The sequence below is a fragment of the Cavia porcellus genome, unplaced genomic scaffold (genome assembly GCF_034190915.1).
Source record: "Cavia porcellus strain 051 isolate PalLab524CR breed Dunkin Hartley unplaced genomic scaffold, mCavPor4.1 scaffold_7, whole genome shotgun sequence".
Taxonomy (NCBI): domain Eukaryota; kingdom Metazoa; phylum Chordata; class Mammalia; order Rodentia; family Caviidae; genus Cavia; species Cavia porcellus.
The window spans coordinates 27,722,024-27,746,018 of NW_026947490.1; the positions used below are offsets into that span (position 1 = coordinate 27,722,024).

General features: G+C 51.5%; 1 protein-coding gene across 2 annotated transcripts in view; it reads left to right on the forward strand.

Annotated features, from left to right (window-relative positions):
- Positions 1 to 347: 347 nt before the first annotated feature.
- Positions 348 to 23,995, forward strand: part of Trpm4 (transient receptor potential cation channel subfamily M member 4) — a 31,585-nt gene continuing 7,937 nt past the window's right edge. The window contains exons 1-17 of one of the 2 annotated variants that reach the window (XR_010048676.1): positions 348 to 528; positions 726 to 793; positions 4,629 to 4,803; positions 5,092 to 5,272; positions 5,403 to 5,566; positions 5,680 to 5,863; positions 10,715 to 10,776; positions 10,889 to 11,080; positions 11,198 to 11,297; positions 13,913 to 14,025; positions 14,310 to 14,654; positions 14,796 to 14,930; positions 17,995 to 18,124; positions 18,246 to 18,391; positions 19,683 to 19,795; positions 20,124 to 20,201; positions 22,131 to 22,538. Coding sequence is in view for 1 of the 2 variants with exons in the window: in XM_063253070.1 (XP_063109140.1) it covers positions 505 to 528; positions 726 to 793; positions 4,629 to 4,803; positions 5,092 to 5,272; positions 5,403 to 5,566; positions 5,680 to 5,863; positions 10,715 to 10,776; positions 10,889 to 11,080; positions 11,198 to 11,297; positions 13,913 to 14,025; positions 14,310 to 14,654; positions 14,796 to 14,930; positions 17,995 to 18,124; positions 18,246 to 18,391; positions 19,683 to 19,795; positions 20,124 to 20,201; positions 22,131 to 22,538 (2,618 nt within the window). In the remaining variant the exon portion in view is untranslated. The remainder of the gene's footprint in view (positions 529 to 725; positions 794 to 4,628; positions 4,804 to 5,091; positions 5,273 to 5,402; positions 5,567 to 5,679; positions 5,864 to 10,714; positions 10,777 to 10,888; positions 11,081 to 11,197; positions 11,298 to 13,912; positions 14,026 to 14,309; positions 14,655 to 14,795; positions 14,931 to 17,994; positions 18,125 to 18,245; positions 18,392 to 19,682; positions 19,796 to 20,123; positions 20,202 to 22,130; positions 22,539 to 23,995) is intronic. The other variant, XM_063253070.1, reaches the window with a different exon arrangement.

Sequence of the window (23,995 nt, forward strand, 5' to 3'; positions counted from 1 at the left end):
CTCAATGGGTCACACACTTGTGTCACTCATTTTCTCAGGGTCCCTATCACCCTGCCACAAGACTCTGTCCACTTCTCATCCTAGACGCTGTCCCCTCTCACTCCGAGTGTCGTTTCCTGGGTTGTCTCTCTCTTGCACACTCTGGTCAGTGGACCCCACCCTACCCTTTCCACATCTGTGTGGCCCCCCCCCCCGTGTCCCCCTTTCCCTACTTCTGTTCCCTCTCTCTATTCTGTACCCCACCAGGTCTCTCTCCAGTCCGTGCTTCCGCCCGCCCCTCCGTTTCTGAGCCTCTGTCCTGGCCCCCCATCACCCTCCATCGCGGGCTTCTGCACCCCAGGCGCTGCGGTCCCTGTCTCTTTATCCCAGCCCTCCAGGCTCCCCGCCTCCCGCTGACGTCTCGGGACTCCCCGCCCCACTGCCTGGGAAGTGGCGGATCCGGTTTGGTTCAGGGCGGGTCTGGCGGTCCGCGAAGGTGAATGCAGGGAGTCTGGCGGCGGCAGCATGGTGGCCCCCGAGAAGGAGCAGGTATTTGCGGGCTGGGGGCGGGGAGCGGCCGGGAGCAGGCGCCGGGCCCGGCCCAGCGGGGACGCAGTGCGGGTGTGGACGGGTCGAGGCTCCGGGACCGCGACTGCGATCTGCGGTCCCCGGGACGCGCAGGGCTCGGGGTCCCCTGGTGTGGCACTGAGCCCTTCATCCCACCCCCTCCTTGTTCCAATCCCCAGAGCTGGATCCCCAAGATCTTCAGGAAGAAGATCTGCACTACCTTCATAGTTGACCTCTCGGACCCGGGGTGAGGACTTGGGGGCGCCGGGGGCGGTGGCCACGCCCACTCGGTCTCGGGGACCCCTGCTGCCTGCAGCCCTGTCCTTTCTGCTCAGGGTCCCTGCGCTGTTTCCATCCTTCCGTGGGTCTCTTCTACGTTCACTTTGTGTCTCTTTTGACTGTTTCTTTACCCCCTCTCTCCCCCCCCACCCATCTGTCCGGTCCTCTGTCCCGCCATCCCTCTGTCCTGCTTCCCTCCATCCAAGCCACCCTCCTCACCGGGAATCCGAAGGGAAGCAGCCCTTTCAGAGAGTGCAGGCTGGGCAGCGTTTAACTTTTACTGAGCTCTGTGGCTTCGGGCGATCAGTTTCAGCTCTCTGGCCCTCCTTGGCCACCGAGCATGCGGTCAGCGGTCCTCTCAGGATTGCTGTGGGAATTAAGCAGGTTCCTGCGGTGGCACTGCTGGAACCTGAGCCCAGGAGACAGCACCTAATAAGCAGCAGAAACCTCTGCAGCTGCCACACCGGTGTGTTGACCCTGAGGGGCTCCCTTTCTGGGGGGAATGGTCTCTCAGTGGCTTGAGGCTTTCTAGTTCTCTCTAGCCAGGCTGTGCCAAAGGTCCCCATCCCGGTTTCAGGTGTGTTTGTTAGGAAGGCGTTCCTTTCGAAGGGGCCCCTGGGAAGTCCGGAGTTGAAACCAGGGCCTTTGTACGCACATCTGTGGTCCTTTTTCAAAATTTAAATTTAATTTTTTTTTCTCTTTTGGGTCCTGAGAATTGAACTCAGGGCCTCATGCTTGCCAGGCAGGCGCTGTGCTGCTGAGCCACATCCTGGGGCCTAATTTAATTTTTATTTACTTTTAATTTTTAATTTTTTTTAAACTCTAAGACAGGGTCTCACTTAGTTGCTAAGAGCTTGAACTTGAGAGCCTCCTGCCTCAGTCTCTCACAGCGCCACAATTAAAGGTGTGGGTCGCCCTGCCCCGGTTTGTTAGGAAACTATTTCCTTGGTGTGGGGCAGCTTGCCAGCTGTGTATAAACACATTCTGGGGTGTGGTGCCAACGGGAAGTATCACGGCGCTCTGCGTTGCTTGAAAGGTAGACGACCAGGAGGGGGGCAGCTGCCATGGACGGGCCCTGGGCCAGGGACATGCGTCCAGCTGGGGCTGGGAAGGAGACACAGGTGTCCCTAGTGGCTTGGGGGAGGTGCTGGTGAGGTGACATTTGAAGGTTGAGTTGGATTTGACAGGTGAAGCTAGGCAGGACAGCGTCACATGGAAAGTCACCCCGGGAGTAGGCATAAAATATGCAGTCACCCCGATGACAGCGTAGTGTGGCCTGAAAACCGAGTAAAGGTCAAGGAACAAGGTGTGTTGTCCCAAGAGCGGAGACTGCAGAGGATGGTGGCCCCTCCTAAGACCTCCCAGGATCTCACAGGCCACTCTGAGTGGCTGGGATCTTGTTTTCCAGTGCTGGGATGATTGAGGAGGGGGCCACTGCAGGATGAATAGGAGTTTGAGATGCCAAGAAGGAGGTATTTAAGAGTCTAAGAGAGAGGGAGGGGAACAGGTGAGCTAGGTGAGCACTGCAGCAGGAAGGGACAGGGCAGAGACTGCAGCACACAGGGTGGAGCTTGAGGACCAATGGCAGTGGGGAGGAGGTCCCTGTGATGGACGCAGTGATGGCGTCCCCAGACAGTGAAGAGCATGGGCAGGTTTGCGTGCTGTGTTGGGCTGTGTGCTAATGATGAGTCTGGGTGTGCCCAGATGTGTGAGACCCAGGCTGGGGTTCAGGAGGAGGCCAGGCTCCCAGCAGAGTCTGAGAGGTTCTCACTGTCCATGGAAGTGGAAGAGATGTCACAGGCAATATGGCCGCCCTATGGCCACTGTGTCCTTTTCCTTTCCTTTCTTTCTTTTACTTTTTTGTTGCTGGGGATGGACCCCAAGGCCTTCCTATTGAACTCAACCTCGATACCTTTTTTTTTATTTTGAGAAAGGGTCTTACTAAATCACTAAGTTGCTGGACTTGAATTTAGGATGCTCCTGCCTCGGCCTCCCAAAATGTTGGGACTATAGCCACGTGGCACCATGCCTAGCTCTGATCTGATTTTACCAAGCATCTACTATTTTAGACTATGAGATGCCCAGTAATTATAACAAGCCCTTGCATGGTTTGGGACGACAACCCTAAACAGTGCGGGCTCAGGATGGTTCCTAGAAGCTTTGCTAGGCACAGCTGGAAGGACACAGAGAGGTCCAAGCATGGTGCTGAGATGGATACAAAAATACACAGAGGTTTCCCCGGGCCCTGGACGCCTCCCCGCATTGTGATTTCCAGTGTGCCCGGAAGTGGGTGTAGGGAGACTCTTCCTGTGCCTTGTGTGTGCATCAAGGTCGGGCGGCCGTCTGAGATGTATCCTTGGGCTCACTCTGTTGCACAGGCGGCCTCTAACTCGAAGTGTCCTCCTGCCTCAGCCTCCCAGAGTGCCATCTGCCCCTCACGGCTTTTGCTGAACCCTGGTGCCACCTGTATTATCAGTTCCGTAAAATTGGTCCTTCAATGGACTTATCCTGTTACAGCAATCCAGGTCACCTGCACTATCCAAATTCTTTCTGGAATCAGGGACCAGATTTATTTTCAACAGACTTCCTCACCCCCTTGCTCTCTGAAACTCTAGCAGCACCAGCCGCAGAAGCCAGTGAGAGTTATGTGTTAAATTTTACATACGGTGACCATAAAAGGGAATCCTATTCCATCTGAAAGAAACAGGCCAGAGAACCAAAAACAATGAACAGCAAGTAAAAGTATTTTCTTTTAACCTCAACTCTTAACTTGTAAGAATGGAATTTTTTTTGTTGTTGTTTATTAATAAAAGTATTTTCTGACTGGATGATTTGTCCAGTGTTTTCTGGGCTTGCTTCTTTTCTGCTAAAAAAAAATTGTAGCGAAGGGTTAGGCCTGAAGGATACTCAGCTGAGCCTACTCCCTGACTGCAGTCAGCACTGAAAAAGAAATGACTTTCTTGCTGTGTTATTCAAAGTTATTTAAAGCTCCGTGTGAAGGTGTGAAGTTCACGCAGTCGGTCTCCAGCTGGGACCAGCAGGCGCTCCTCCTCTCCTCTGCTCCTCCTCTCCTCTCCTATTGGGAAACAGGGCGTTATTGTTATTTCCGTGACTCCTCAGAGTTCTCCTGGAGTAGGTGCAGCTATTATCTTTTTTTCCCTGGAAGAGGAAATTTAGGCTCAGAGAGGTGAAGCCACATGCTGGAAGTCACACAGCCGCCTCAGATTCCAGCCATGAGCTCTCTTATTCTCTGTCTTATGTATTTATTCCATGGTTTGAAACAAGACCTTGCTATGTAGTTCAGATTGGGCTGGAACTCACTTCATAGTCCAGGCTGACCTTCAGCGCCTCCTGCTTTAGCTTCCTAAGTGCTGGGGTTACAGAGACGCACCATGCCACTATGCCCTGATGGATTTTTCCCCCTATAGTTTTCTTTCCATTCCTTTTTTGAATTTACCTTCTCATGGTGACCATGACCTCTTTGGGCTGAGGGCAGCCAGGACCCTGGCTGATGGCTATTGTGGCTTTTCCCCTGCTGACCCTGCAGGCCACAGTGGGGTGGGGCCCTGTGCACCCTCTGCTTACTTGTAGCTTCCTTCTGGGGGGGAAAGAAGTGCTGCATCTGTCCCGGCCTCAGTCTCCCCAGGCATCAGAGCCACTCAGTCTCTCCAGGCATCAGAGCCAATACCGGGTTAGCATGGACTCTGGCTCCCTCTGGGCACAGAGGGTCACTCGGATGCTCCTACAGGATGCTGGGGTCAGCAAGGACACCCCGGATTCATGCTCTACCTTTGCACCCCCAGAGGGACCCTGTGCCAGTGTGGGCGCCCCCGGAATGCCCACTCCTCGGTGGCTGTGGAGGACGCATTTGGGGCAGCTGTGGTGACTGTATGGGATAGCAACGTGCACACCACGGAGAAGCCCACCGATGCCTATGGGGAGCTGGAGTTCGTGGGCGCAGGGCGCAGGCCCAGCAACGTGAGACTGGGGGTGGGGCGGGGTGGGGTGGGACGGGGTGGGCGGGGGACTGGGGACCCAGAGCAGTGCCAGGGCCCAGGCTGGTCTCCCCACATGGACCCCTGTCTCTCCCTCTGGGTCTCTGGCCCCCTCTGTCTCTGGGCTCTGTGGGTCTCTGTCCTCCATGTCTTTGGGTCTCTGTCCCCCATGTCTCTGGGCCTCTGTCTCCCACCTCCACGTCTCTGCGAATCTGTCCTCTATGTCTCTGGTCTCCATCCCTTCCCCATGTCTCCTCCCGTGTGTCCACAGTTCCTTCGGCTGTCTGACCGCACGGATCCAGCAACTATTTATAGTTTGGTCACCCGAACTTGGGGCTTCCGAGCCCCAAACCTGGTGGTGTCGGTCCTGGGGGGTTCGGGGGGCCCCGTCCTCCAGACCTGGCTGCAGGACCTGCTGCGACGTGGGCTAGTGCGGGCCGCCCAGAGCACAGGTGACCAAGGGCGGGTGGTGACTGGGCCCCAGGGCCACCTCATGCTGCCTGCACTGTCATGGGGCTCTTTCTTCCTCTGAATTCTCCCCTCCGTCCCTCACCTGTCCCTGTACCCTGTCGCTCTGTGCAGGGGCCTGGATCGTCGCTGGGGGGCTGCACACTGGCATCGGCAGGCACGTGGGCGTGGCGGTGCGGGACCACCAGACGGCCAGCACTGGGGGCAGCAAGGTGGTGGCCATGGGCATGGCGCCCTGGGGCGTGGTCCGGAACAGAGAAACCCTCATCAACCCCAAGGTGAACCGGGGTCCGGGAAGCAGCGGGGGGGGGGGGGGTAACGACACCCACATCCAGGGTCTGAGCAGGAGGAGCCTTTCCTGCCCCCTCCTGGAAGGGCTTCTTGTCCTCAGGGTTCCTTCCCCGCAAAGTACCGGTGGCGCGGCGATCCCGAGGACGGAGTCGAGTTCCCCCTGGACTACAACTACTCGGCCTTCTTCCTGGTGGACGATGGCACCCACTGCTGTGCGGGCGGCGAGGACCGATTCCGCCTGCGCTTCGAGTCCTACGTGGCGCAGCAGAAGACGGGCGTGGGCGGTGAGTGGCTGCGGACTCAGGAGCCGGTTTCCTGCGATCGCGCATCTTTTCTGTGTTTTACAAATCTTAACCTTAAGTCTTTCCTGCATGCAGGAAAGCACAGAGCGTGTCGGTCCCCGTCCCCCCCCCCCCCCCCCCCGTGCCCAGCGAGCAGCAGCCAGGCTCCAACCTGAGACCTTGAGTCTAGCAGGGCGGGTGCGCTGCCCCTGAGCTGTGTGTGGAGCGCAGAGCATTTATACCTTGAGTCCTGGGAATGCGCGTACACTCTTGGGCCGGGCTTCTTATAACCCGTATGGACTTCGTGAGTTTCATTCATGGCACTGCATGAGCTGAGTGTGTGAGAGGCCCCCGGGGCCCAGGAAGAAACAAAACTTAGGAGGTCTTTGAACTGAACAATGAGGGTGTGATGCGCACGTACTTACTGGGTCTAATACGTGGTGTGTGTGTGTGTGTGTGTGTGTGCAGATTAAAAAATCCATATACTAGAAAAATCGCGATTCACTGATTTAAGCTTCCCAACTTAAATGTAAAAAAGAAATGTAAACAAACAAACAAACAAACAAAAAAACCCCTAGAGACAGAATAGTAAATCAAAGCTGAGGAAGCAAGGAAATGATAGCCAGAAGGGCAGAAATCAATAAAATGAAACACATGTATGATAGAGAAAAAAATCAACAAAATTAAAAGCAGCTTCTTTGTAAACACTATCTGCATCAACTAATTAACTGTTCTGTGGGGATGCTGAGGCCTGGAGCCAGGGCTTTAGCACTGGGGTACACTGCGACTCGCCTGCAGAACTTCCGGAAAACACTCAGTTGCCCCAGGCTGGCTGGAATTTGAATCCTCCGGCCTCGGACTCCCAGTGTGGGGATAACAGGCACCACCACACTCTCAGAGTTTTAAACTTGTTTAACTCTAGTCAGCTTCAGTAGTATTTTTGAAGTCATCACATAGCATCACAAGTGACTGGTGGGTGCAGTGTCTGCGTGTGGTCATGTGCGTACATCCGAGTATTTGGAACCGAGGGAGGATGCAGACTAGTGCATGTCCGTGTCAGTCTCTAACTCCTGGAACCCACCATCTGTTCTCAATTCCTAGAAGTGTTTTATTTATTTTTTTTGTCACCTTTGTTTTTTCTTTCTTAATTTTAAAAATTAAAAAAAAATTTTTTTGAGACAGGATCTCACTACATAGTCCAGGCTAATCTTGAATTCACTATTTAACCCACGCTGGTCTAGAACTCATGATCATCCTCCAGCCTCAGCCTCCTAAATGCTGGGATTGCAGGCATGCTCCACCACACCTGGCTTGCTTTATTTTTTATTTTTAAATTTTATTTATTTATTGGTACCATGGATCAAACTAATGACCTGGCGCCTGCTGGGCAGGCACTTATGCTGCCCAGCTAAATCGCCAGTATCCTTGTTTTATCTTTTGAGAACTTTCACTATGTAACTCAGGCTGGCTTCGAACTTCCTGGGATCCTCCTGCCTCAGCCTCTGGAGGGCAGGGATCACAGTTGTGCATCTCCATGCCTGCTAGCAGCACTACAGTTTTGTCTTGTGAGGTTGTATGGTAAGTGTGAGCCAGGTTGAGTAGCCTTTATCTGAAACATATGGAATCAGAAACGGCTTGAGTTTCAGAGGTTTCCCATCTTTAGGCATTCCGTGCAGTTCAGCATCTCTAATTAGAGAAATCTGCAATCATGTCAGCATTCGTATTTCCAGTCTGAGCACATGGTCGATTTTGGAGTGTGGGATGATGGTCCATGACCTGTAATTTACTTGTAACCCTTTGAGGCCAGCTTTAGTGTGTGTGCATGGGAACAAATCAAATCATAAAAAGGTATATCAAAAAGCTAATTATTCTCTTTCCCGGTTCCAACTTCTTGCCAGCCAGGGTTATTGAAGTACACCTCTTTGTACATTTCGGTGTGATAAAATTCTGTGCCATAGCCGGGCATGTTGGTGCATGCTTGTAATCCCAGCACTCAGGAGGCTGAAACAGGAGGATCATTGAGAGTTCCAGACCAGCTTGGGCTACAGAATGAGCACAAGGCCAGCTGAACTGCATAGCGAGACCCTGTCTCAAAAAGACGAAAAAAAAAGAAAAAGAAAAAACTGTGCAATTACATTTCCGACTCTGCGGGGTCTCTGGTTTATGGGCCAGGCGTATCCATGTGCTGCTTTTCTCAGGAGCACCTTCAGGCCCAAGTTCTCTACCTTGCTGCTGTTTTTAATCACTGCTGAGCAACTAGACTTGGTAAAAGAGCCCTTGCCTTGCATGTGCCAGGCCCTGAGTTCCATTCACAGTAACACACACACACACACACACACACACACACACACACACTCACATTCCTTACTAAGAAAGTATCACATCAGAGCCCAGCATGGTAGTGCACACCTATTGTCCCAGCACTTGGGAGAGGCTGAGGCAGGAGGATCACTGTGAATTTGAGGCCCATCATAGCAAGATCCTGACTCAAAAAGTTAGATTAATATTTTAATATTATGTTTATTGCCATAAAAATTCTGTCCCTTTATGTGGTTAGGCATCTGCTGTTCCCTTCACGGTCCCTGGGTGGACTGGCTCTATGATAAATGTCCTCCTAAGTCTTTTTAAAAATATCTCACAGTTTAATATTTAAACCTTTAATCCATCTGGAAATGATTCTTCCATCTTTGAAATAAGGAATGCACATTTCTTCCCTTCCTTGGGGAATCATATTTCCTTCATGACTGTTTAATAAATAAAACCATCCCTTAGCCACAGCTAAGTATGCAGTGTTTTCGTATGTTAGGATCCGTTTCGGTTTCTTTCCCACCTCTATATTTATCTGCTCCTCTGCCTGCCAGATGATGCTTGGATTGGAGCAGTAGAGATGTGTGAGGGAGCATCCTTCTAAACGACCTGTCTCCGAAACTTCCTGGCTCTTGTCTGACATTTATGCTCTGTTAAGATTATCTGTTCCATTTCAAAACAGGCACACGCTTCACAGTTCCTTCACCCTCTCCGCCTCCCCCATCACATTCACTCGATGATTAAGAAGAGTGAATTGGTTAGTGATAGTTTTCCCATCTCTTCTGGCCTCAGGCTTAAATGAGACTTCTAAATTTCCTCATAACAATTTTGTACCTTTCTGGATCAAATAATTCCCAGATGTCTGATAGTTTTTATTAAAACATGAGTAAGATACAGGTAATGGTTTTGATTTTTTTTTTTTGTCTTTTTGAGACAGGGTCTCTCTATGCAGTTTGGGCTGGCCTTGAGCTCACTTTGTAGCCCAGGCTGGTTTCCAACTTGCAATGATCGTCCTGCTTCAGCCTCCTGAGTGTTGGGATTACAGGCATGAGCCACCATGCCCAGCTTGATTTGCTGTTTTTGGAGACAGGTCTCACTATGTAGTTCAGATTTGTGTGATCCTCCTTGCCTCAGCTTCCTTAGTGCTGCAGTTACAGGTGTAATCCAGCAAGATACAGATTATTAATCTGAGAAGATTAATACAGATTATTATTTTGACTGCTGTTTTTCTTGCATCAATTCTTTTACCAAGTTCTCTTATTAATATTTTAAGCTTTTAGGACTGGGGATTTAGCTCAGCGGCATAAGGGCCTGCCTTGCAAGCAGGCAGTTGTGAGTTCGATCCCTGGTACCGATAAAAAGGAAAAAGGCATATATATATATATATATATATATATATATATATATAAAAGCTTAAATATATATATATATATATATATATATATTTAAGCTTTTAATTTTTTGCTCAGGTGTCCAGTTTTCTAAGAATGTAAATCATGTTTTATTCAAATAGACACTTTGCTTTTTACAGATTTGTAAAAAATACTAGTTTGAATTTGTTATTCTTTTCTCTTTTTTTGGTCTTTTTGAGACAGGGTTTCCCTACTATGCAGCCCAGGCTGGCCTTGAAGTAGCAGTGATCCTCCTGCCGCAGCCTCCCAAGTGCCAGGATTATAGGCACAAGCCGCCAGGCCTGCTGTTCTATTTTCTTGCATTATTACATTGCTCACAGCTCTAGGATAAGCGGAGTGTACATAGTGGTAATTCAGCCCAGGGTCTTATTTCAGTGGACCAGAGTTACTATGAAGCCATCTTACAGGATTTCGCTGTTGGACTTTGGTAAATGACTTTATTATGTTTGGATAGTTCTTTGCATTGCTATTTGCTTCTTTTCCTATGTGAACTTTTACCTCCCCTGGCTTCTAATTCATTAATCAGTGTTGAGATTGACCCTAGGAAGAAATGCCTGGATCCCTCCGGAGCCCCAGTTCTCTTCTCCCTGGAGAGGTTCAGCAGTGTGACCTCCTCCAGGCACAAAGAGATGATAATTCTCAGCTGGGGCCAGGCATAATGGCCCATACCACTAATCCCAGTACTCAGGGAGGCTGAGGCAGGAGGATCACCATGAGTTTGAGGCCAACCTGGGCTACAAAGTGAGTTCAAGGCCAGCCTGACCTGCATAGCAAAACCTCATCTCAAAATACAAAACCAAACAAAACAAACACAAAGCCAAAACAAAACCAACAAAACAGATGTGGTGGCATGTGATTATGACCATAGCACTCTGGGAGCCTAAGACAGGAGGATGGCAATTTTTAGTTCAGCCTAGACAACTTAGTTACTAAGTAATTTTTATCAAAAGAAGGTGAGAGGCTGGGTATGTAGCTCAGTGGAAAGGCAAAGGGTTCAGAGCTTAGTAAGACACACACGCACACACACAGGTCAGGAAGAGGCACCCTCTTGCCCCAGGGACTCCTGGGAAGCGTGGTCTCCTATACACAGCATGGCTGAGGGGTGGTAACCGTGTTCCTGGCTCTCTTCTCTCAGGGACCGGAATCGACATCCCAGTCCTTCTTCTCCTGATAGATGGTGATGAGAGGATGCTGAAGGTAATAGGAGGGGAGGCAGCCAGGTCTCTGGGCCCCGAGTCTCTCGTGCTGCAGGAGGGGCTGCAGGGTCATTGTCCTGCCTTCTCTGACCTGGTGTCCCCTGCATCCCCAGCGGATAGAGGATGCCACCCAGGCCCAGCTCCCCTGCCTCCTGGTGGCTGGCTCTGGGGGTGCTGCTGACTGCCTGGCTGAGATCCTGGAAGACTCTCTGGCCCCAGGGAGTGGGGGCACAAGGCGAGGTGAAGCCCGAGATCGGATCAGACGTTTCTTCCCCAAAGGGGACCCTGAGGTTCTGCAGGCCCAGGTATGACTTGGGGCTCTTTTGGCTCCTGAGGTGGGAGGTTGGGGCCTGGGCTCCTAGGTATTGGGGGCAGTGGGTTCCAGAAGAGCTGGCCTGGGTGTACAGGATTCCGTGTCTCAGGTGGAGAGGATCATGACCCGGAAGGAGCTGCTGACCGTCTATGCGTCAGAGGATGGCTCCGAGGAGTTCGAGACGATTGTTTTGAAGGCCCTCGTGAATGGTAACCTTTGGGCTCCCTCGTGCTTCCCTCTCAGCTTGGCCTCAGCCTCTGTCCCAACCTGAGTGCTCTGTTAGCCTCGCTTATCTGAGGCTGCATGCCTTTTGTCTCTTGAGTTTTTTCCCTGTTGTGCTTCTCCATCATGAATGCCTGACAGACTGAGAACGGGTCTTAGTCATTCAACAAACAAAAGCCATTTCTTGGTCTCAAGGAGCTGTGTCCTACTGGAGTCATTTGGTGTCTCTCATTCTCTCTCTATGCTGGGGAGGCGACCAGGGCCTCATGCCTGCTAGGCAAGTGCTCTGCTACTGAGCCACACCTCAGTCCTGGACAGAGTGTGAAGTAAAACTTAAGATAAAAGCTTAATGAGAAGTCCTTACCATGGGCAGGGAGGAGCTCCAGGAGTGGGCAGCATTTCAGCTGGACCTTGCTGACTCAGTAGAATTTGGGCTTAGATTGGGGGGATGGGTTGTGGGGCTCTGGGGACCTGAGTGGGGATGGTTGTTTTGCACTGTGGCCCCCCGAGCTGGCCCCCCATGTTTGGGGTGCTAGACAGCAGTAACTTTGGAATCCAAGCTGAATTTGATCAACCAGCTGGGCTCCTTCCTGACTATGTGACCCTCTGGCCAGATTTCCCCCTCTGGCCTTGATTTCTGTCTCTGAGAGATGGAGGTAGCATCTTGCAGGAGTATTGTGAGCCCCATCAGCAGCACCTGATCGTCAGTGGGGACCGTAGGAAGGGGTGTTGTTGTGTGATTCTGTCTCCCTGGGGACACATCTTCAAGTGGACAATGACAGCCAGGCAGATCTGATTTACTTTTCACAAGTTAACCCAGCAGGCTCCTGGGAGAAAAGCATGGCAGATTTGTAAGCTGTGGTTCAAGGGGTGGGGCACACGTGAGCTGGCCACTGGGCTTTGTGGGTAGCACAGGAGATTGCGGTTTGCTCCTTAAGTGTCTGGGGTGCTCAGGATGCTGTGCAGAGCACTGAGCATGCGTATCCAGCCCTGGTCCTCCCCCTCCCCCTTCAAGGACCCCTCCACTGTGTCATTTTTAAAGATGAAGGGACAGAGGCTTAGAGGGCAAAGGGACTTGCACAAGGTCACTCAGTTACTGATGGGTCAGACCTTGCATGACTGAGGAGTCAGCCCCTAACATGCATGGGGCATGCCTGGGAGGGTAAGTGGTCACCAGAGGGCAGGGTATAGTGTCTGGTAGCCAGGCCACCAGGAACCATGGATAACAGGCTGGTGCTGGACAGAGTCCTGAGAGGCAGGGGTGGTGGGGGACAAGGGTCAGTCCTGTGTGTGGAGAGATCCCTGGGAGTGGGAGGGCAGGCTGGGAAGGACACGAGACCTTGACCAAGGGAAGGGACTGTAGTACAGTGTGTGTGTAGCTGGGGGTGGGGGATTGAGGCTGGAGCTGTGGCTGGGGACACAGGGATTGCTCGGGAGACTCGGCAGAGCTGAGGGCTGGAGATAAGGCTTGGGGACTGACGTGCTGTGGGTCGGAGAGGAGGGGACAGGGACAGTTCCTGGGTACCCAGCTGGCTGACAGCAGACCTGGGGAAAAGGGATTTGGATGTAGACTCTGAGCTCAGTATGTGACATGGCATCCACAGAGGGTCCTCGTGATGTACGGTGCCAGGTTATGGGCCACAGCATATAATACGGGTTCTTAAACCCCACATCTGGCCAGGTATGGTGGCGCATGCCAGTTATCCCAGCTACTGGGGAGGCTGAGGCAGGAAGAGTGTAAGGCCAGCCCAAGTGACTGAGACCCTGTGTCAAAATATTTTAAAAATTTCAAAGAAAAAAAAGGGGGGGGGGCTGAGGATGTAGCTCAGAGCTCCCTGGGTTGATCGCCATTACCGCCATATGCCAAGCCAAGGTATTTCCCTTCCTCCTCTCCAAACCATGAAAAAAGCAGGGGAGAGTCACAGAATCACAGACAATTGCGCTCAGAATTCACCTCTGTTTTATGCAAAGGAGTAAAGGCCTTGTCAGGGTCCCACATGTCCCTGCCTCTCTGTGTCCTCAGCCATCAGCCTCACAGGGCTGTGGGACAAGTTGCAGGCTCCTTGGGGTTTGGAACTTTATCCCACAGCTGCTATCAGGGACAACGAAGCCGCAGGGTACCACAGTTGGTCGTCTTTGTAGCAGAGGGCCTTGGTTCCCTGCAGCCACCACACCTGGCTCTCTGTGCTGTTTTCAGTGGCCTCCTGGAGTTATGCTCATGTTCAGGGTTTTTCCAGCCTCATTTTCTGCTATGGTTGCTTCTTTCTTTTTGTGAGGTCTCCCAGGTATAGAGCCTGCCTTTCCCAGAACACCAAGAGACGTGATATGAGTAAGTGATGCTCCTCGGTGGCTTGGTGGTTTCAATCCACTGGTCTGAGTGCCAGCCTCAGTGACCTCACACTTGAGCTGGCCATGGTGGCGCAGGCCTGTAATCCCCACACTCTGGGAGGCTGAGGCAGGAGGATCCCAAGTTTGAGTCCAGTTTGAACAATTTATCAATTTAGGGAAACCGGATCTGGAAGTAAAAGGGCCGAGGATATAGCACCACCCATTGTTCTTACCCTGCCCTGACTCCCTGTCCCTGCACCCTCTCACCTTCCAGCCTGTCGGAGCTCTGAGGCCTCAGCCTACCTGGATGAGCTGCGTTTGGCTGTGGCTTGGAACCGCGTGGATATCGCCCAGAGTGAACTCTTCCGGGGGGACATCCAGTGGCGGGTGAGGCATCACAGCCTGGGGTTTGAGGATCTGGCCAAGACGTAGCTTCCGTGCCCCTCACCCCCAGCCTTTGGACACTTGCCTGGTCCTGCTCCCCATTATGACCGTCCAGCCTTCCCCGCACTGCCCATCCATCTCGATTGTTCTTTTGCTCCCCGCTTGTTCCTTCTGTCCCTCCACCAGTTCATCGTTCACTTGGGGCGGCCCCATCTCCGTCCTCAGCCTTGGAGCCCCCCGGCCTCGGTCCCTGTTCACCTCGTCCCCCACGCATCTTCTCCCGGCAGTCCTTTCACCTGGAGGCGTCGCTCATGGACGCCCTGCTGAACGACCGCCCAGACTTCGTGCGCCTGCTCATCTCCCACGGCCTCAGCCTCGGCCACTTCCTGACGCCCGCGCGCCTGGCCCAGCTCTACAGCGCGGCGCCTGCGCACTCGCTCATCCGAGCGCTCCTGGACCAGGCGGCCCACGGGGTGGCCACCAAATCCCCGGGGCCTAAGGGGGGCGCGGACGAGCTCCGGCCGCCTCAGGTGGGACAAGTACTGAGGACGCTGCTGGGGGAGACGTGCGCGCCCAAGTACCCCACCGTAAACGCCCGGGACCCGCACACCGGCAAAGGCTGCAGGGAGAGTGTAAGCCTGGAGAGGTGCAGGGCACTCCGAGGGTCCGGGGGCGGGGCCATGCCGGGAGGAGAGGGGCCACACAGGAGAGGGCGGGGCCATGGAACATCTGGCCCCAAGTGGCATCCTTAGCCACGCCTCCCGCACCTGCAGGTTTCTCTGCTCTCGGATTGGGCCACCTCAGAACCCTCACTGGAAGCCAGCTTTGGCCAGGCGCCCTGGAGCGATCTGTTCCTCTGGGCACTGCTGCTCAACAGAGCCCAGATGGCCATGTACTTCTGGGAGATGGTGAGTGTTGACTCCCATCTCGCATCTTGGCCTCTCTGCACGATGCCCTGACCTGTGACCTAATGCGCCACACTGCATCCTCACTCCTTGATGTGGGACGCCCACAGCTTCGTCTTTTTTTTTTTATTTCCTCCACAGCTTGCATTTTTCATAAGCTGATTTTTCCATGAACAATGCACAGTACTATATATTGGGCATTCGGTCACACAGAGATTCATCTCATTCTTTCACACTGGTTTCCTGTGGAAGGTTGGACCTGACCCGGTAGCTGACACAAGGAGTCCTTTCCAAACAGTCCCCAGTCTACTTGCACAGCAGGTGGAGCACCTCGGAGAGAGGTCTGAGAAATGAGACAAGTACAAAAACAATCACGGGATTCGAATAGGATCCAAAATGAAGTTGCTTTTATGCCAGAGAATTATCCTGATAGGACCTCTGTTACAACGGGTTTTCCTTTCAGCACTTGGGAGGCTGAGATAGGAGGAGTGCTGTGAGTTTGAGCCTAGCCTGGACTACTAGTGAATTTAAGGCCAGCCTGAATTACAGAACAAAACCCTGCCTCAAAAAACAAAACAAAACCAAAAAATGAACAAAACCCCCAAACAAACAAGAAATAATAGGCTGTTTCAACACATCTGGTCATAGGTTCTGATATTTTAACTGAGATTTTTAAATATCAAGATAAAAATTCATGTAAGATTCACCACTTAAGTTTTTTGTTTGTTTTGAGTTGAGGACTGAACCCAGGGCGTGCAGGCCCTGTGCTTGCCAGGCAGGCGCTGTGCCATTGAGCTATATCCTCAGCTCCTCAGCTTTTTTATATTTCCAAATAAGGTCTTGCTGGTTGCCCAGGCTGGGCTCCACCCTGTGGTCCTGCCTGAGGCTCCTAAGCAGCGGGTGTCTCTGGCATGCACCACCATGCCCGGCCTCACTGCTGAACCCATTTTGAAGTATACATTGGAGAAGCACTTAGTACACTCAGTGTTATATAATCATCACACTACCTACTTCCAGAACTTTAAACCACCAGAAATAGAAACCTTTAGCTTCCTAAGCAGTCAGTCCGCATTCAGATCTCCCCCACCCTCTGCTGACCGATAATCCACTTCTGTCTCAATGCAGTGGCCTATTGCAGACATTTTATCTAAATGCAACCATACACAGTGTGACCTTTTGTGACTGGTTTCTTTCTTTGGCATGTTTTCAAGGTTCATCTATATTACAGCAGCTAGCAGTGCTCCATTCCTTTTTATAGCTGAACAATATTCTATTGCATGAACAGACCACATTTTATCCATCCATCCCTCCATTCATTTGGGTTGTTCTGGCTTTTGGTTATTGAAAATAAGGCTGCAATGAATATTCAAGTACAAGTTATGTTTCAACACTCTTTTAGGCATTTATCTAGAAGTGGAATTGCTGGGTTGTCCAGTAACCTGTGGTCATGCTCTGTGTCTGGATGTTCCCCAAAGCCTCATGCTGTCATAGGTGGAATTTTTTGGGGGGGTCTTTTTTGAGACAGGGTCTTACTATGCAGTTTAGGCTGGCCTTGAGCTCACTTTGTACCCCAGGCTGATCTCAAACTCGAAATAATTTTCCTGCCTCAGCCTCCCAAGTGCTGGGATTATAGATGTGCATCACCACACCTGGCGATAGGTGGGGATTTTTCAGAGGTGGCTCGCTCTAGGGTGTGACTCATGATTCAATGCTAGGATCAAGGGTGCTAGGACTAAGGGTGAGTGATTACCACATTGGTCCCTTGATGGTTTGCCACTGTCCTAATCCTGGTAGTCTAGACAGAATATAAAAGAGGCAGAGGAAAGATGCTAAGGCCCCTTGCTCAATTTGCTATGCTTCCTTCTCCCCACCATGAACTGTTTCTCCTCTGTGATGCCCTCAACCTCAACCGATTATGGGCTGAAATCTCTACATACTGTGAGCAAAATAAACCTTTCCTTCCTTTTTTTTTTTTTTGTACCAGGGATCAAACTCACAACCTTGTGCTTGCCAGGAACCTTTCCTCCTTTAACTTTTGGTTTTGGGTATTTCATCTCAGTAATGAGAAAAGTAACTAAGATACCTTGTGTTTAATTTTTTGAGGAACTGCCACACTTCTTTCCAGAGTAATTGCTGCATTTTACATTCTCATCAGCAATATACAGCAGTTTCATCTTCTCTGTGTTCTTGTCAACAAATTTTGTTTTAAAAAAAATTATAAAATAAACTGGGCATGGTGGCACTCCCCTGTAATCTCAGCTCTCGGGAGACTGAGCAGGTGGATCGCTGCAAGTTCGAGGCCATAGTAAGTTCAAGTCCAGTCTAGACTACATAGTGAGACCCTGTCTCAAAAAATAAACTAAAAAACAATTATAAAATATACATAAAATTTACCATTTTAAGCCGGGTATAATGGTGTACACTTGAAAATTTAGCACTCAGAAGGATCAAGGTTTCAAGTTCAGGCCGGGGATTTAGCTCAGCGGCACAAGTGCCTGCCTTGCAAGCACACAGTACTGAGTTCAATTCCCGGTACCAAAAAAAAAAAAAAAAAAAAAAAAAGATTTCAAGTCCATCCTGGACTACAGTGAGAGTCTATCTCAAAACAAAAAAAAAAAAAAAAAAAAAAGAAAATGAGCATTTTAACAGTTCAAGTGTGCATTTGTGCGGTGTTCGCATTATTGTGCAAACACTGCTGTTATCTTCTTCTAGAACTTCTTTCCAAACTGAACTCTACCCATGATAACTCCAGTTCGCTCAAGCTCCTGGCAGTCACCATCCCGCTCTGTCTGTTGCCAATCTGACTGCTCCAGGACCTCACCCAAGTGGAACCATGGAGTATCTATCTCGGCAAACACTTTTTTTTTTTTTTTAAATCGGTACGGGGGGGGGGGGGGGGATCGAACTGACGACCGCATACTTGCAAGGCAGGCGCTTATGCCGCTGAGCTAAATCCCCAGACCCCAGCAAAGACTGACTTCACCCCCGGCCTCTGATGACCGCAGTTAACTTCCGCCCCCTCCTCTACCCCTCACTCAAACCCTTCTTGCACTGCCTGTGTCCCCAGGGCTCCAATGCCGTGTCCTCTGCTCTCGGGGCCTGCCTGCTGCTCCGGGTGATGGCTCGCCAGGAAGCTGAGGCTGAGGAAGCGGCCCGGCGGAAGGAACTGGCGGCCAAGTTTGAAAGCATGGGTGTCGGTGCGTGGGGGCCACGGCTGGGAGCTGAGCCTGGGGTGCTGGGGGAAGGGCGGGGTGGGTGTGTTGTGTGCACCCTCTGCCTGCACCTTCCCTTGCCCCCTCACCCAGCCCCTGTCCCCAGACCTCTTTGGAGAGTGTTACCGCAGCAACGAGCACAGGGCCTCCCGTCTACTCCTCCGCCGCTGTCCCCTCTGGGGTGATGCCACCTGCCTCCAGCTTGCCATGCAGGCGGACTCTCGTGCCTTCTTTGCCCAGGATGGGGTTCAGGTGAGCATCTGACTCTGGGGACGCCCCTTGGTCTTGAGCAGACCCTGCCCTGAGGACCTCCCTCCTGGGGCTGGCTGGCTCCTCTCTTAAGGGCTGATCTTCCTCTAAGACCCACTCCCACCCATGCCAGTCTTTCCACAGCAAAGCCCACCGCCCTACAGAGTCCCCCTGGGTAAAGGAATTCCTGTTATTTCTAGCAGGAAGTCCTCCTCCAGCCCTCATCTGCAGTCTCACCCACTACTGCTGGAGGAGCTCCCGCTGCTCTCAGGGGAAGTCCGTTGTACTTAAGAGGTCCCCCAGTTTTGGTTCTCAACAGTTAGAGTGACTTCACTCGCTGCTTGTGGTTGTGCACACCTGTAATCCCAGCCCTGGGCAGCCTGAGGCAGGAGGCTCGTTGTCATGAGTTCGAGGCCAGCCTAGGACACATAGTGAGTTCAAGGCCAACCTGAACTATATAGGAGACCTTGTCTCAAAAATAAAAAACAAAAAATTACATAGTGTTCTGAACACAGACAAGTTTTGTTTAGGAAATCCCACCCTTCCTGCAGGAAATTTTTTTCCCCAGGGCAGTACCACTTGCCCCAGATTTCTCTTCCATCCCAACAACTGGACATTTTGTAAACTTTCTCCGTATCCTTCACTTATTTTTTTGAGATGGGTCTCTGTAGTTCTGGGTGGCCTTGATCCTGCTATGTGGCTTAGGCGGGCCTTAAAATCATGATCCTCCTCCTGTCTCAGCCTCCCCAGTGCTGAGATTACAAACTTGTGCTGTGACACCTGGCCCTCAGGGGCCCTCATTTAATCTGACCAGAGGACAGACGTTTGCACCCTCAACAGAGTTCTGTACACCCAACAGGCAGTTTTGTTTATGTGAACAGGAAGTGTTATCCTCATCTATCAGGACGATTTGGCTGGTATTTCAATAATTACGAGAGTCCCTTGCTTCAAATAGCAGAGAAACTGGCAGGTTCCAGCTCTCCTATTTACTAACTATGTTTCCTGGGGTCACTTCCCTTGCATTGGACTTCGAAAAGAAAAAATACCAGTATGGCCCTCTTGAGGGCGTGGCTGGGATGAAGTGAGCTAATCCCTGGAAGTTGTTCAGCCCAGGGTCTGGCTCATGGTTTCCTTAGACATTGACTGCAAACTCTGGGCAAGGTGCCTACCTTTGACCACTGCCCCCAAGCCCTCACCGCTGTGACCCCCACACTGGCACTTGCCCTGCGCCCCATCAGGGCTTTAGTGGAGGCTGAGGGGTGGTTCAGACTCCTGATCCTGCCCATCCCCACAGTCTCTGCTGACACAGAAGTGGTGGGGGGAGATGGACAGCACCACCCCCACCTGGGCCCTGGTTCTCGCCTTCTTCTGCCCCCCACTAATCTACACCAACCTCATCACCTTCAGGTCAGTTCCTTGGGTCGAGATTGGCAGGCGGGGTCCCTAGCTGCTCTTCCTTCTCACTTCTGCCTGCCTTTCTGGTGTGCTCCTTCTCCAGGAGAGGGCCTCTCCATCCCTGCCCTGGGGGGAATGTTCTGGAAGGTGGATCTTTTGGGTGCTCCCTGCAGTATCTGGGAAGGGGGCAGCTCCTCTGCTTTTCTGGTTGTGGTCTGGAGAAGGGTCTCTTTGGGGTGAGTCTAGTGGCCACCTCTGTCTGCAGTGTCTCTGGGAGAAGAATTTGGGAGATTCTAGAGATCCCCATCTGATTCTTTCTCTGTGCTTCCCTCCCTGCCAGGAAACCAGAAGAGGAGGCCACACAGAGGACCCCTGACATCGGCATGGACACGGGCATTAATGGAGAGGGTCCCTTTGGGTGAGTGATACTCCCAGCACAGTGTGTGTGTGTGTGTGTGTGTGTGTGTGTGTGTGTGTGTGTACATACCGGGCAGTTTCAGGACACATGTGGCCTCTGCATCCCAGGAGGGACTGGGTGCAAAGCCTCTGGAAGTTTCTAAAATGTCAAGCTTGAGGCCTGGTTGGAGATTTGCTTCTGCCACCAAGGAAGCCCGTGTGCCTCAGGCTGCATGTGCTTTTGGTCCTCTGTAGCAAGTAGAGTCAGGTGAAGATGTTCATTTAGGGCTTTTTTGTTTTTGTTTTTCCTGACCCTTGAGCTCTTGCTCTGATAGGATGCTGTGGTAGTCATAAAGGTATTTTTAAAGTTAAGCTTACAAATTAGGTGTCATGGTGCACACCTGAAATCCCAACATTCAGGAGGCTGAGGCAGGAGGATCGTTGTGAGTTTGAGACCAGCCTGGGCTACAAAATGAGCTCAAGGCCAGCCTGAACTGCATAATGAGACCTGTCTCCAAAAGACAAACAAAAGAAAACAAAACAAAAAACCCCAAAAAACAAACAGACAAACAAACAGACAAAAAGCAAATGTTCAAGATAAAAGAGAAAATCTAAGAGAAATAGTGCCACAGAGGAAGTTTATATAAAAGCCATCATGCTGGAGGTCAGGGATGGCCTAGTGGCTTCCCGTATTCAGCACTATGTAATGACAGCTGGGCTAATAGCTAAAGTTATAGAATATTCACAATGGACAGCTATTGTGCTAATTTATTTTGAAAGTCAGGTCATTTAATATTCTCATGCAGTAAGGCCTATTACTCAGGTTTTTAAAAGTATCTCACTGTGTAGCGCAGGCTGCCCTCAAACTTACAGAAATCCTCCTGCCTCAACCTCCTGAGTGCTAGGATTACAGGTATGCCCCACTGCACTCAGCTTTCCTGTTAATTTTGACTTGATTATTACTACTCGAATTCATTTGGGTTTACATAAGAGGAACAGGGCTGGGGACATAGCTCAGCAGCACAGTTCCTGCCTGGCAAGTGTGAGGTCCTGAGTTCGATTTCTAATTCCATACAAACAAACCAAGACATAAGAGGAAGAAATTCAAATGGAGGATCAGCACTCAGGCCAGAAGGGTGAGAGATCTGAGCAGATGCTCAGGGCAGGACTCAAAGGCAAAGTTGGCTGTGTGGTCTTCGATCAGATATGGAGAAGTAAGAATTACGGGAGCAGCCTGGGCTGGATAATCTGTGGTCTCAGGAAAGCGAGAAGGTCACAGGCCATTTTGGATTCTGAGTCAGCAAATGGCCTAAGTCAGAGTTTGTGAAGGGAAAGAAGAGGGATTTGGAGAAGAAGCTAGACAGGAAGGAGTCAAAAGTCAGCGTTGGAAAGGTGGGGCGCGGAAGCCAGAATCGGATCATCAGCGACTCGACAGAGGAGATTTCAGAGGTCAGAGGTTGGATACCGGAGTCAGAAGCCCAGCAGCCAGGGCTGGGGGTGCATATATATCTTTGGAGGCTTAGGCAAGAGGACTGCGAGGTGGAGGCCAGCCTGGGCAACTTTTGAGACCCTGTCTCCAAATAAAAGTGGACTGGGGATGTAGCTCAGTGGGATAGAAGGCCTTGTTCATTCCTCATTTGGGTGGGAGGGGGTGGTGGGGAGAGGAAAGGAAGAGAAAAGGAAGGGAAGTGGAGAGGAGGGGAGAGGAAGGGAGGGGAGGAGAGGGGAGGGGAGGGGAGGGGAGGTTTCAGGTCACACAGGGACCCTGGCCATGCAGGTGTGGCAATTGATCCTCCTGCCTCAGCCTCCAGAGTGCCGGGATCACAGGTGTGAGTGAGCCTGGCCAAGGGGAGGGATCGCTCCTGGTGCAGGTCAGGGCTCAGGGCTGAGCCCTCCTCCTCCTTCTTCCCCTCTTCCTCCTCCTCATTTTTCTCCACCCCTCCCTCCGCAGGCCCAGGGACCCCACGGAGAAGGTGCAGCAGCCGGGCCACAGGGGGCGCTGCTCAGGGCGCTGCTGCCTGAGCCGCTGGTTGCGCTTCTGGGGGTCGCCAGTGACCGCCTTCCTGGGCAACGTGGTCAGCTACCTGCTGTTCCTGCTGCTCTTCGCGCGCGTGCTGCTGCTCGACTTCCAACCCGGGTCACCCTGCGCCTGGGAGCTGCTGCTCTACTTCTGGGCCTTCACGCTGCTGTGCGAGGAGCTGCGCCAGGGCCTGGGCGGTGGCTGGGGCAGCCTGGCCAGCGGGGGACCCCGGCCTGGCCACATCCCGCTGCGCCACCACCTGCAGCGCTACCTGGCCGACACCTGGAACCAGTGTGACCTGCTGGCCCTCACCTGCTTCCTGCTGGGCGTGGGCTGCCGGTAAGGGGCCCGAGCACCCTGGCTGCCGCCTGGCCCGGGGCTTGGGGTCAGGGCGGTCTCCTTGGTTTTTATTTTCCCTGTACTGAGCGTATGCAGTGCTCCATCCCTGGCCCTTGTCAGTATTTGCAAATGTATCTTATTCTCTGAAAATGTCCCACAGATTCTAGAGGACAGGATTGGAGCCATCACTGGCTCAAGATCAGACAGGACAGATTGCTTTTTGCCAGAATTTAATGAATGAATTAACTCTTTTCTATACGGCAGTGAGACAAAGTTCTGAAGTTCATGAGAGAAAACATTATCCTAAGTTTCTTCAAGATCTCTTTCTGTTTTCTACTCAAGATAGATGAAGTTACAGTCGTATGGCAACTGCTTTGGATTTTCCTCTCCAATGAATCTCCTTCCTTCTTGCCATTTCCCTTCCTCCCTGTGCTAGGTGCAGTGATGCACACCCAAAATCCCTGTTACTCGGGAGGCTGAAGCAGGAAGATCTCAAGTCAGAGGTCAGCCTGAGCAACTTAATGAGACTTTGTCTCAAAATAAAAATAAAAAGGGTTGGAGATGCATCTCAGTGGTAGAGTGCTTGCCTAGCATGCATGATGCTCTGGGTTCCATCTTCAGTGCTGCGAAGGAAAAGAAAAAAGCAAAAGACTTGGGTGACAGCAATGACTGCTTAAGCTCTGCCAGCTGGTGCAGGAGGCAGCTCCCTCCGTGCTGGGTTACGGTGATCTGAAGTCACCTGACGTGAAGTGTTTATCCAGACAGAGCACACTGCTGCTTCTGTTCACCCTTGTTTACTTGGTGTAAAGTATCTTTTGAGATGAAAGGACAAGGGCTCTTTCTGTTGTGCTCCAGGACTGCCAGCTCTGCTTGGAATATTTTATCAAGTGCTCCAGGTGGCAGAAAATCAAAGTGAGAAGCATTCCATCTTAGGGAGAAGTTTCCATTTACTTCCCCAATTGAATGGATGAATTGCTTTATTAATGAGTGAGTTATTTAAATTTTTTTTTTTTGGTCTTTTTCTTTTTCATAGGTACCAGGGATCAAACTCATGGCCACACACTTGCAAGGCAAGGCGCTTATGCTGCTGAGCTAAATCCCCAGCCTTGAGTTATTTAATTTTGAGACAGGGTCTTGCTATGTAGCCCAGGCTGGCCTTGAACTCAAACTTGCAGCAATCCTCCTGCCTCAGCCTCTCTAACTGCAGGGATCACAGGTACACAGTACCATGCTCATCTGATTCATTGTATTTTGCCATCTCTAGATGGATATTTAGATTATTTCTATTTGTGTGTTTTGTTTTGTTTTTTTGAGGCAGGGTCTCACTGTGTAGTTGCAGCTGGCCTTAAACTCACCGTGTAGCCCAGGCTGGCCTCAAACTTGAACCAATCCTCCTGCCTCAGCCTCCCAAGTGCTGGGATTACAGGCATGTGCCACCACACCCACTTACTTCTATT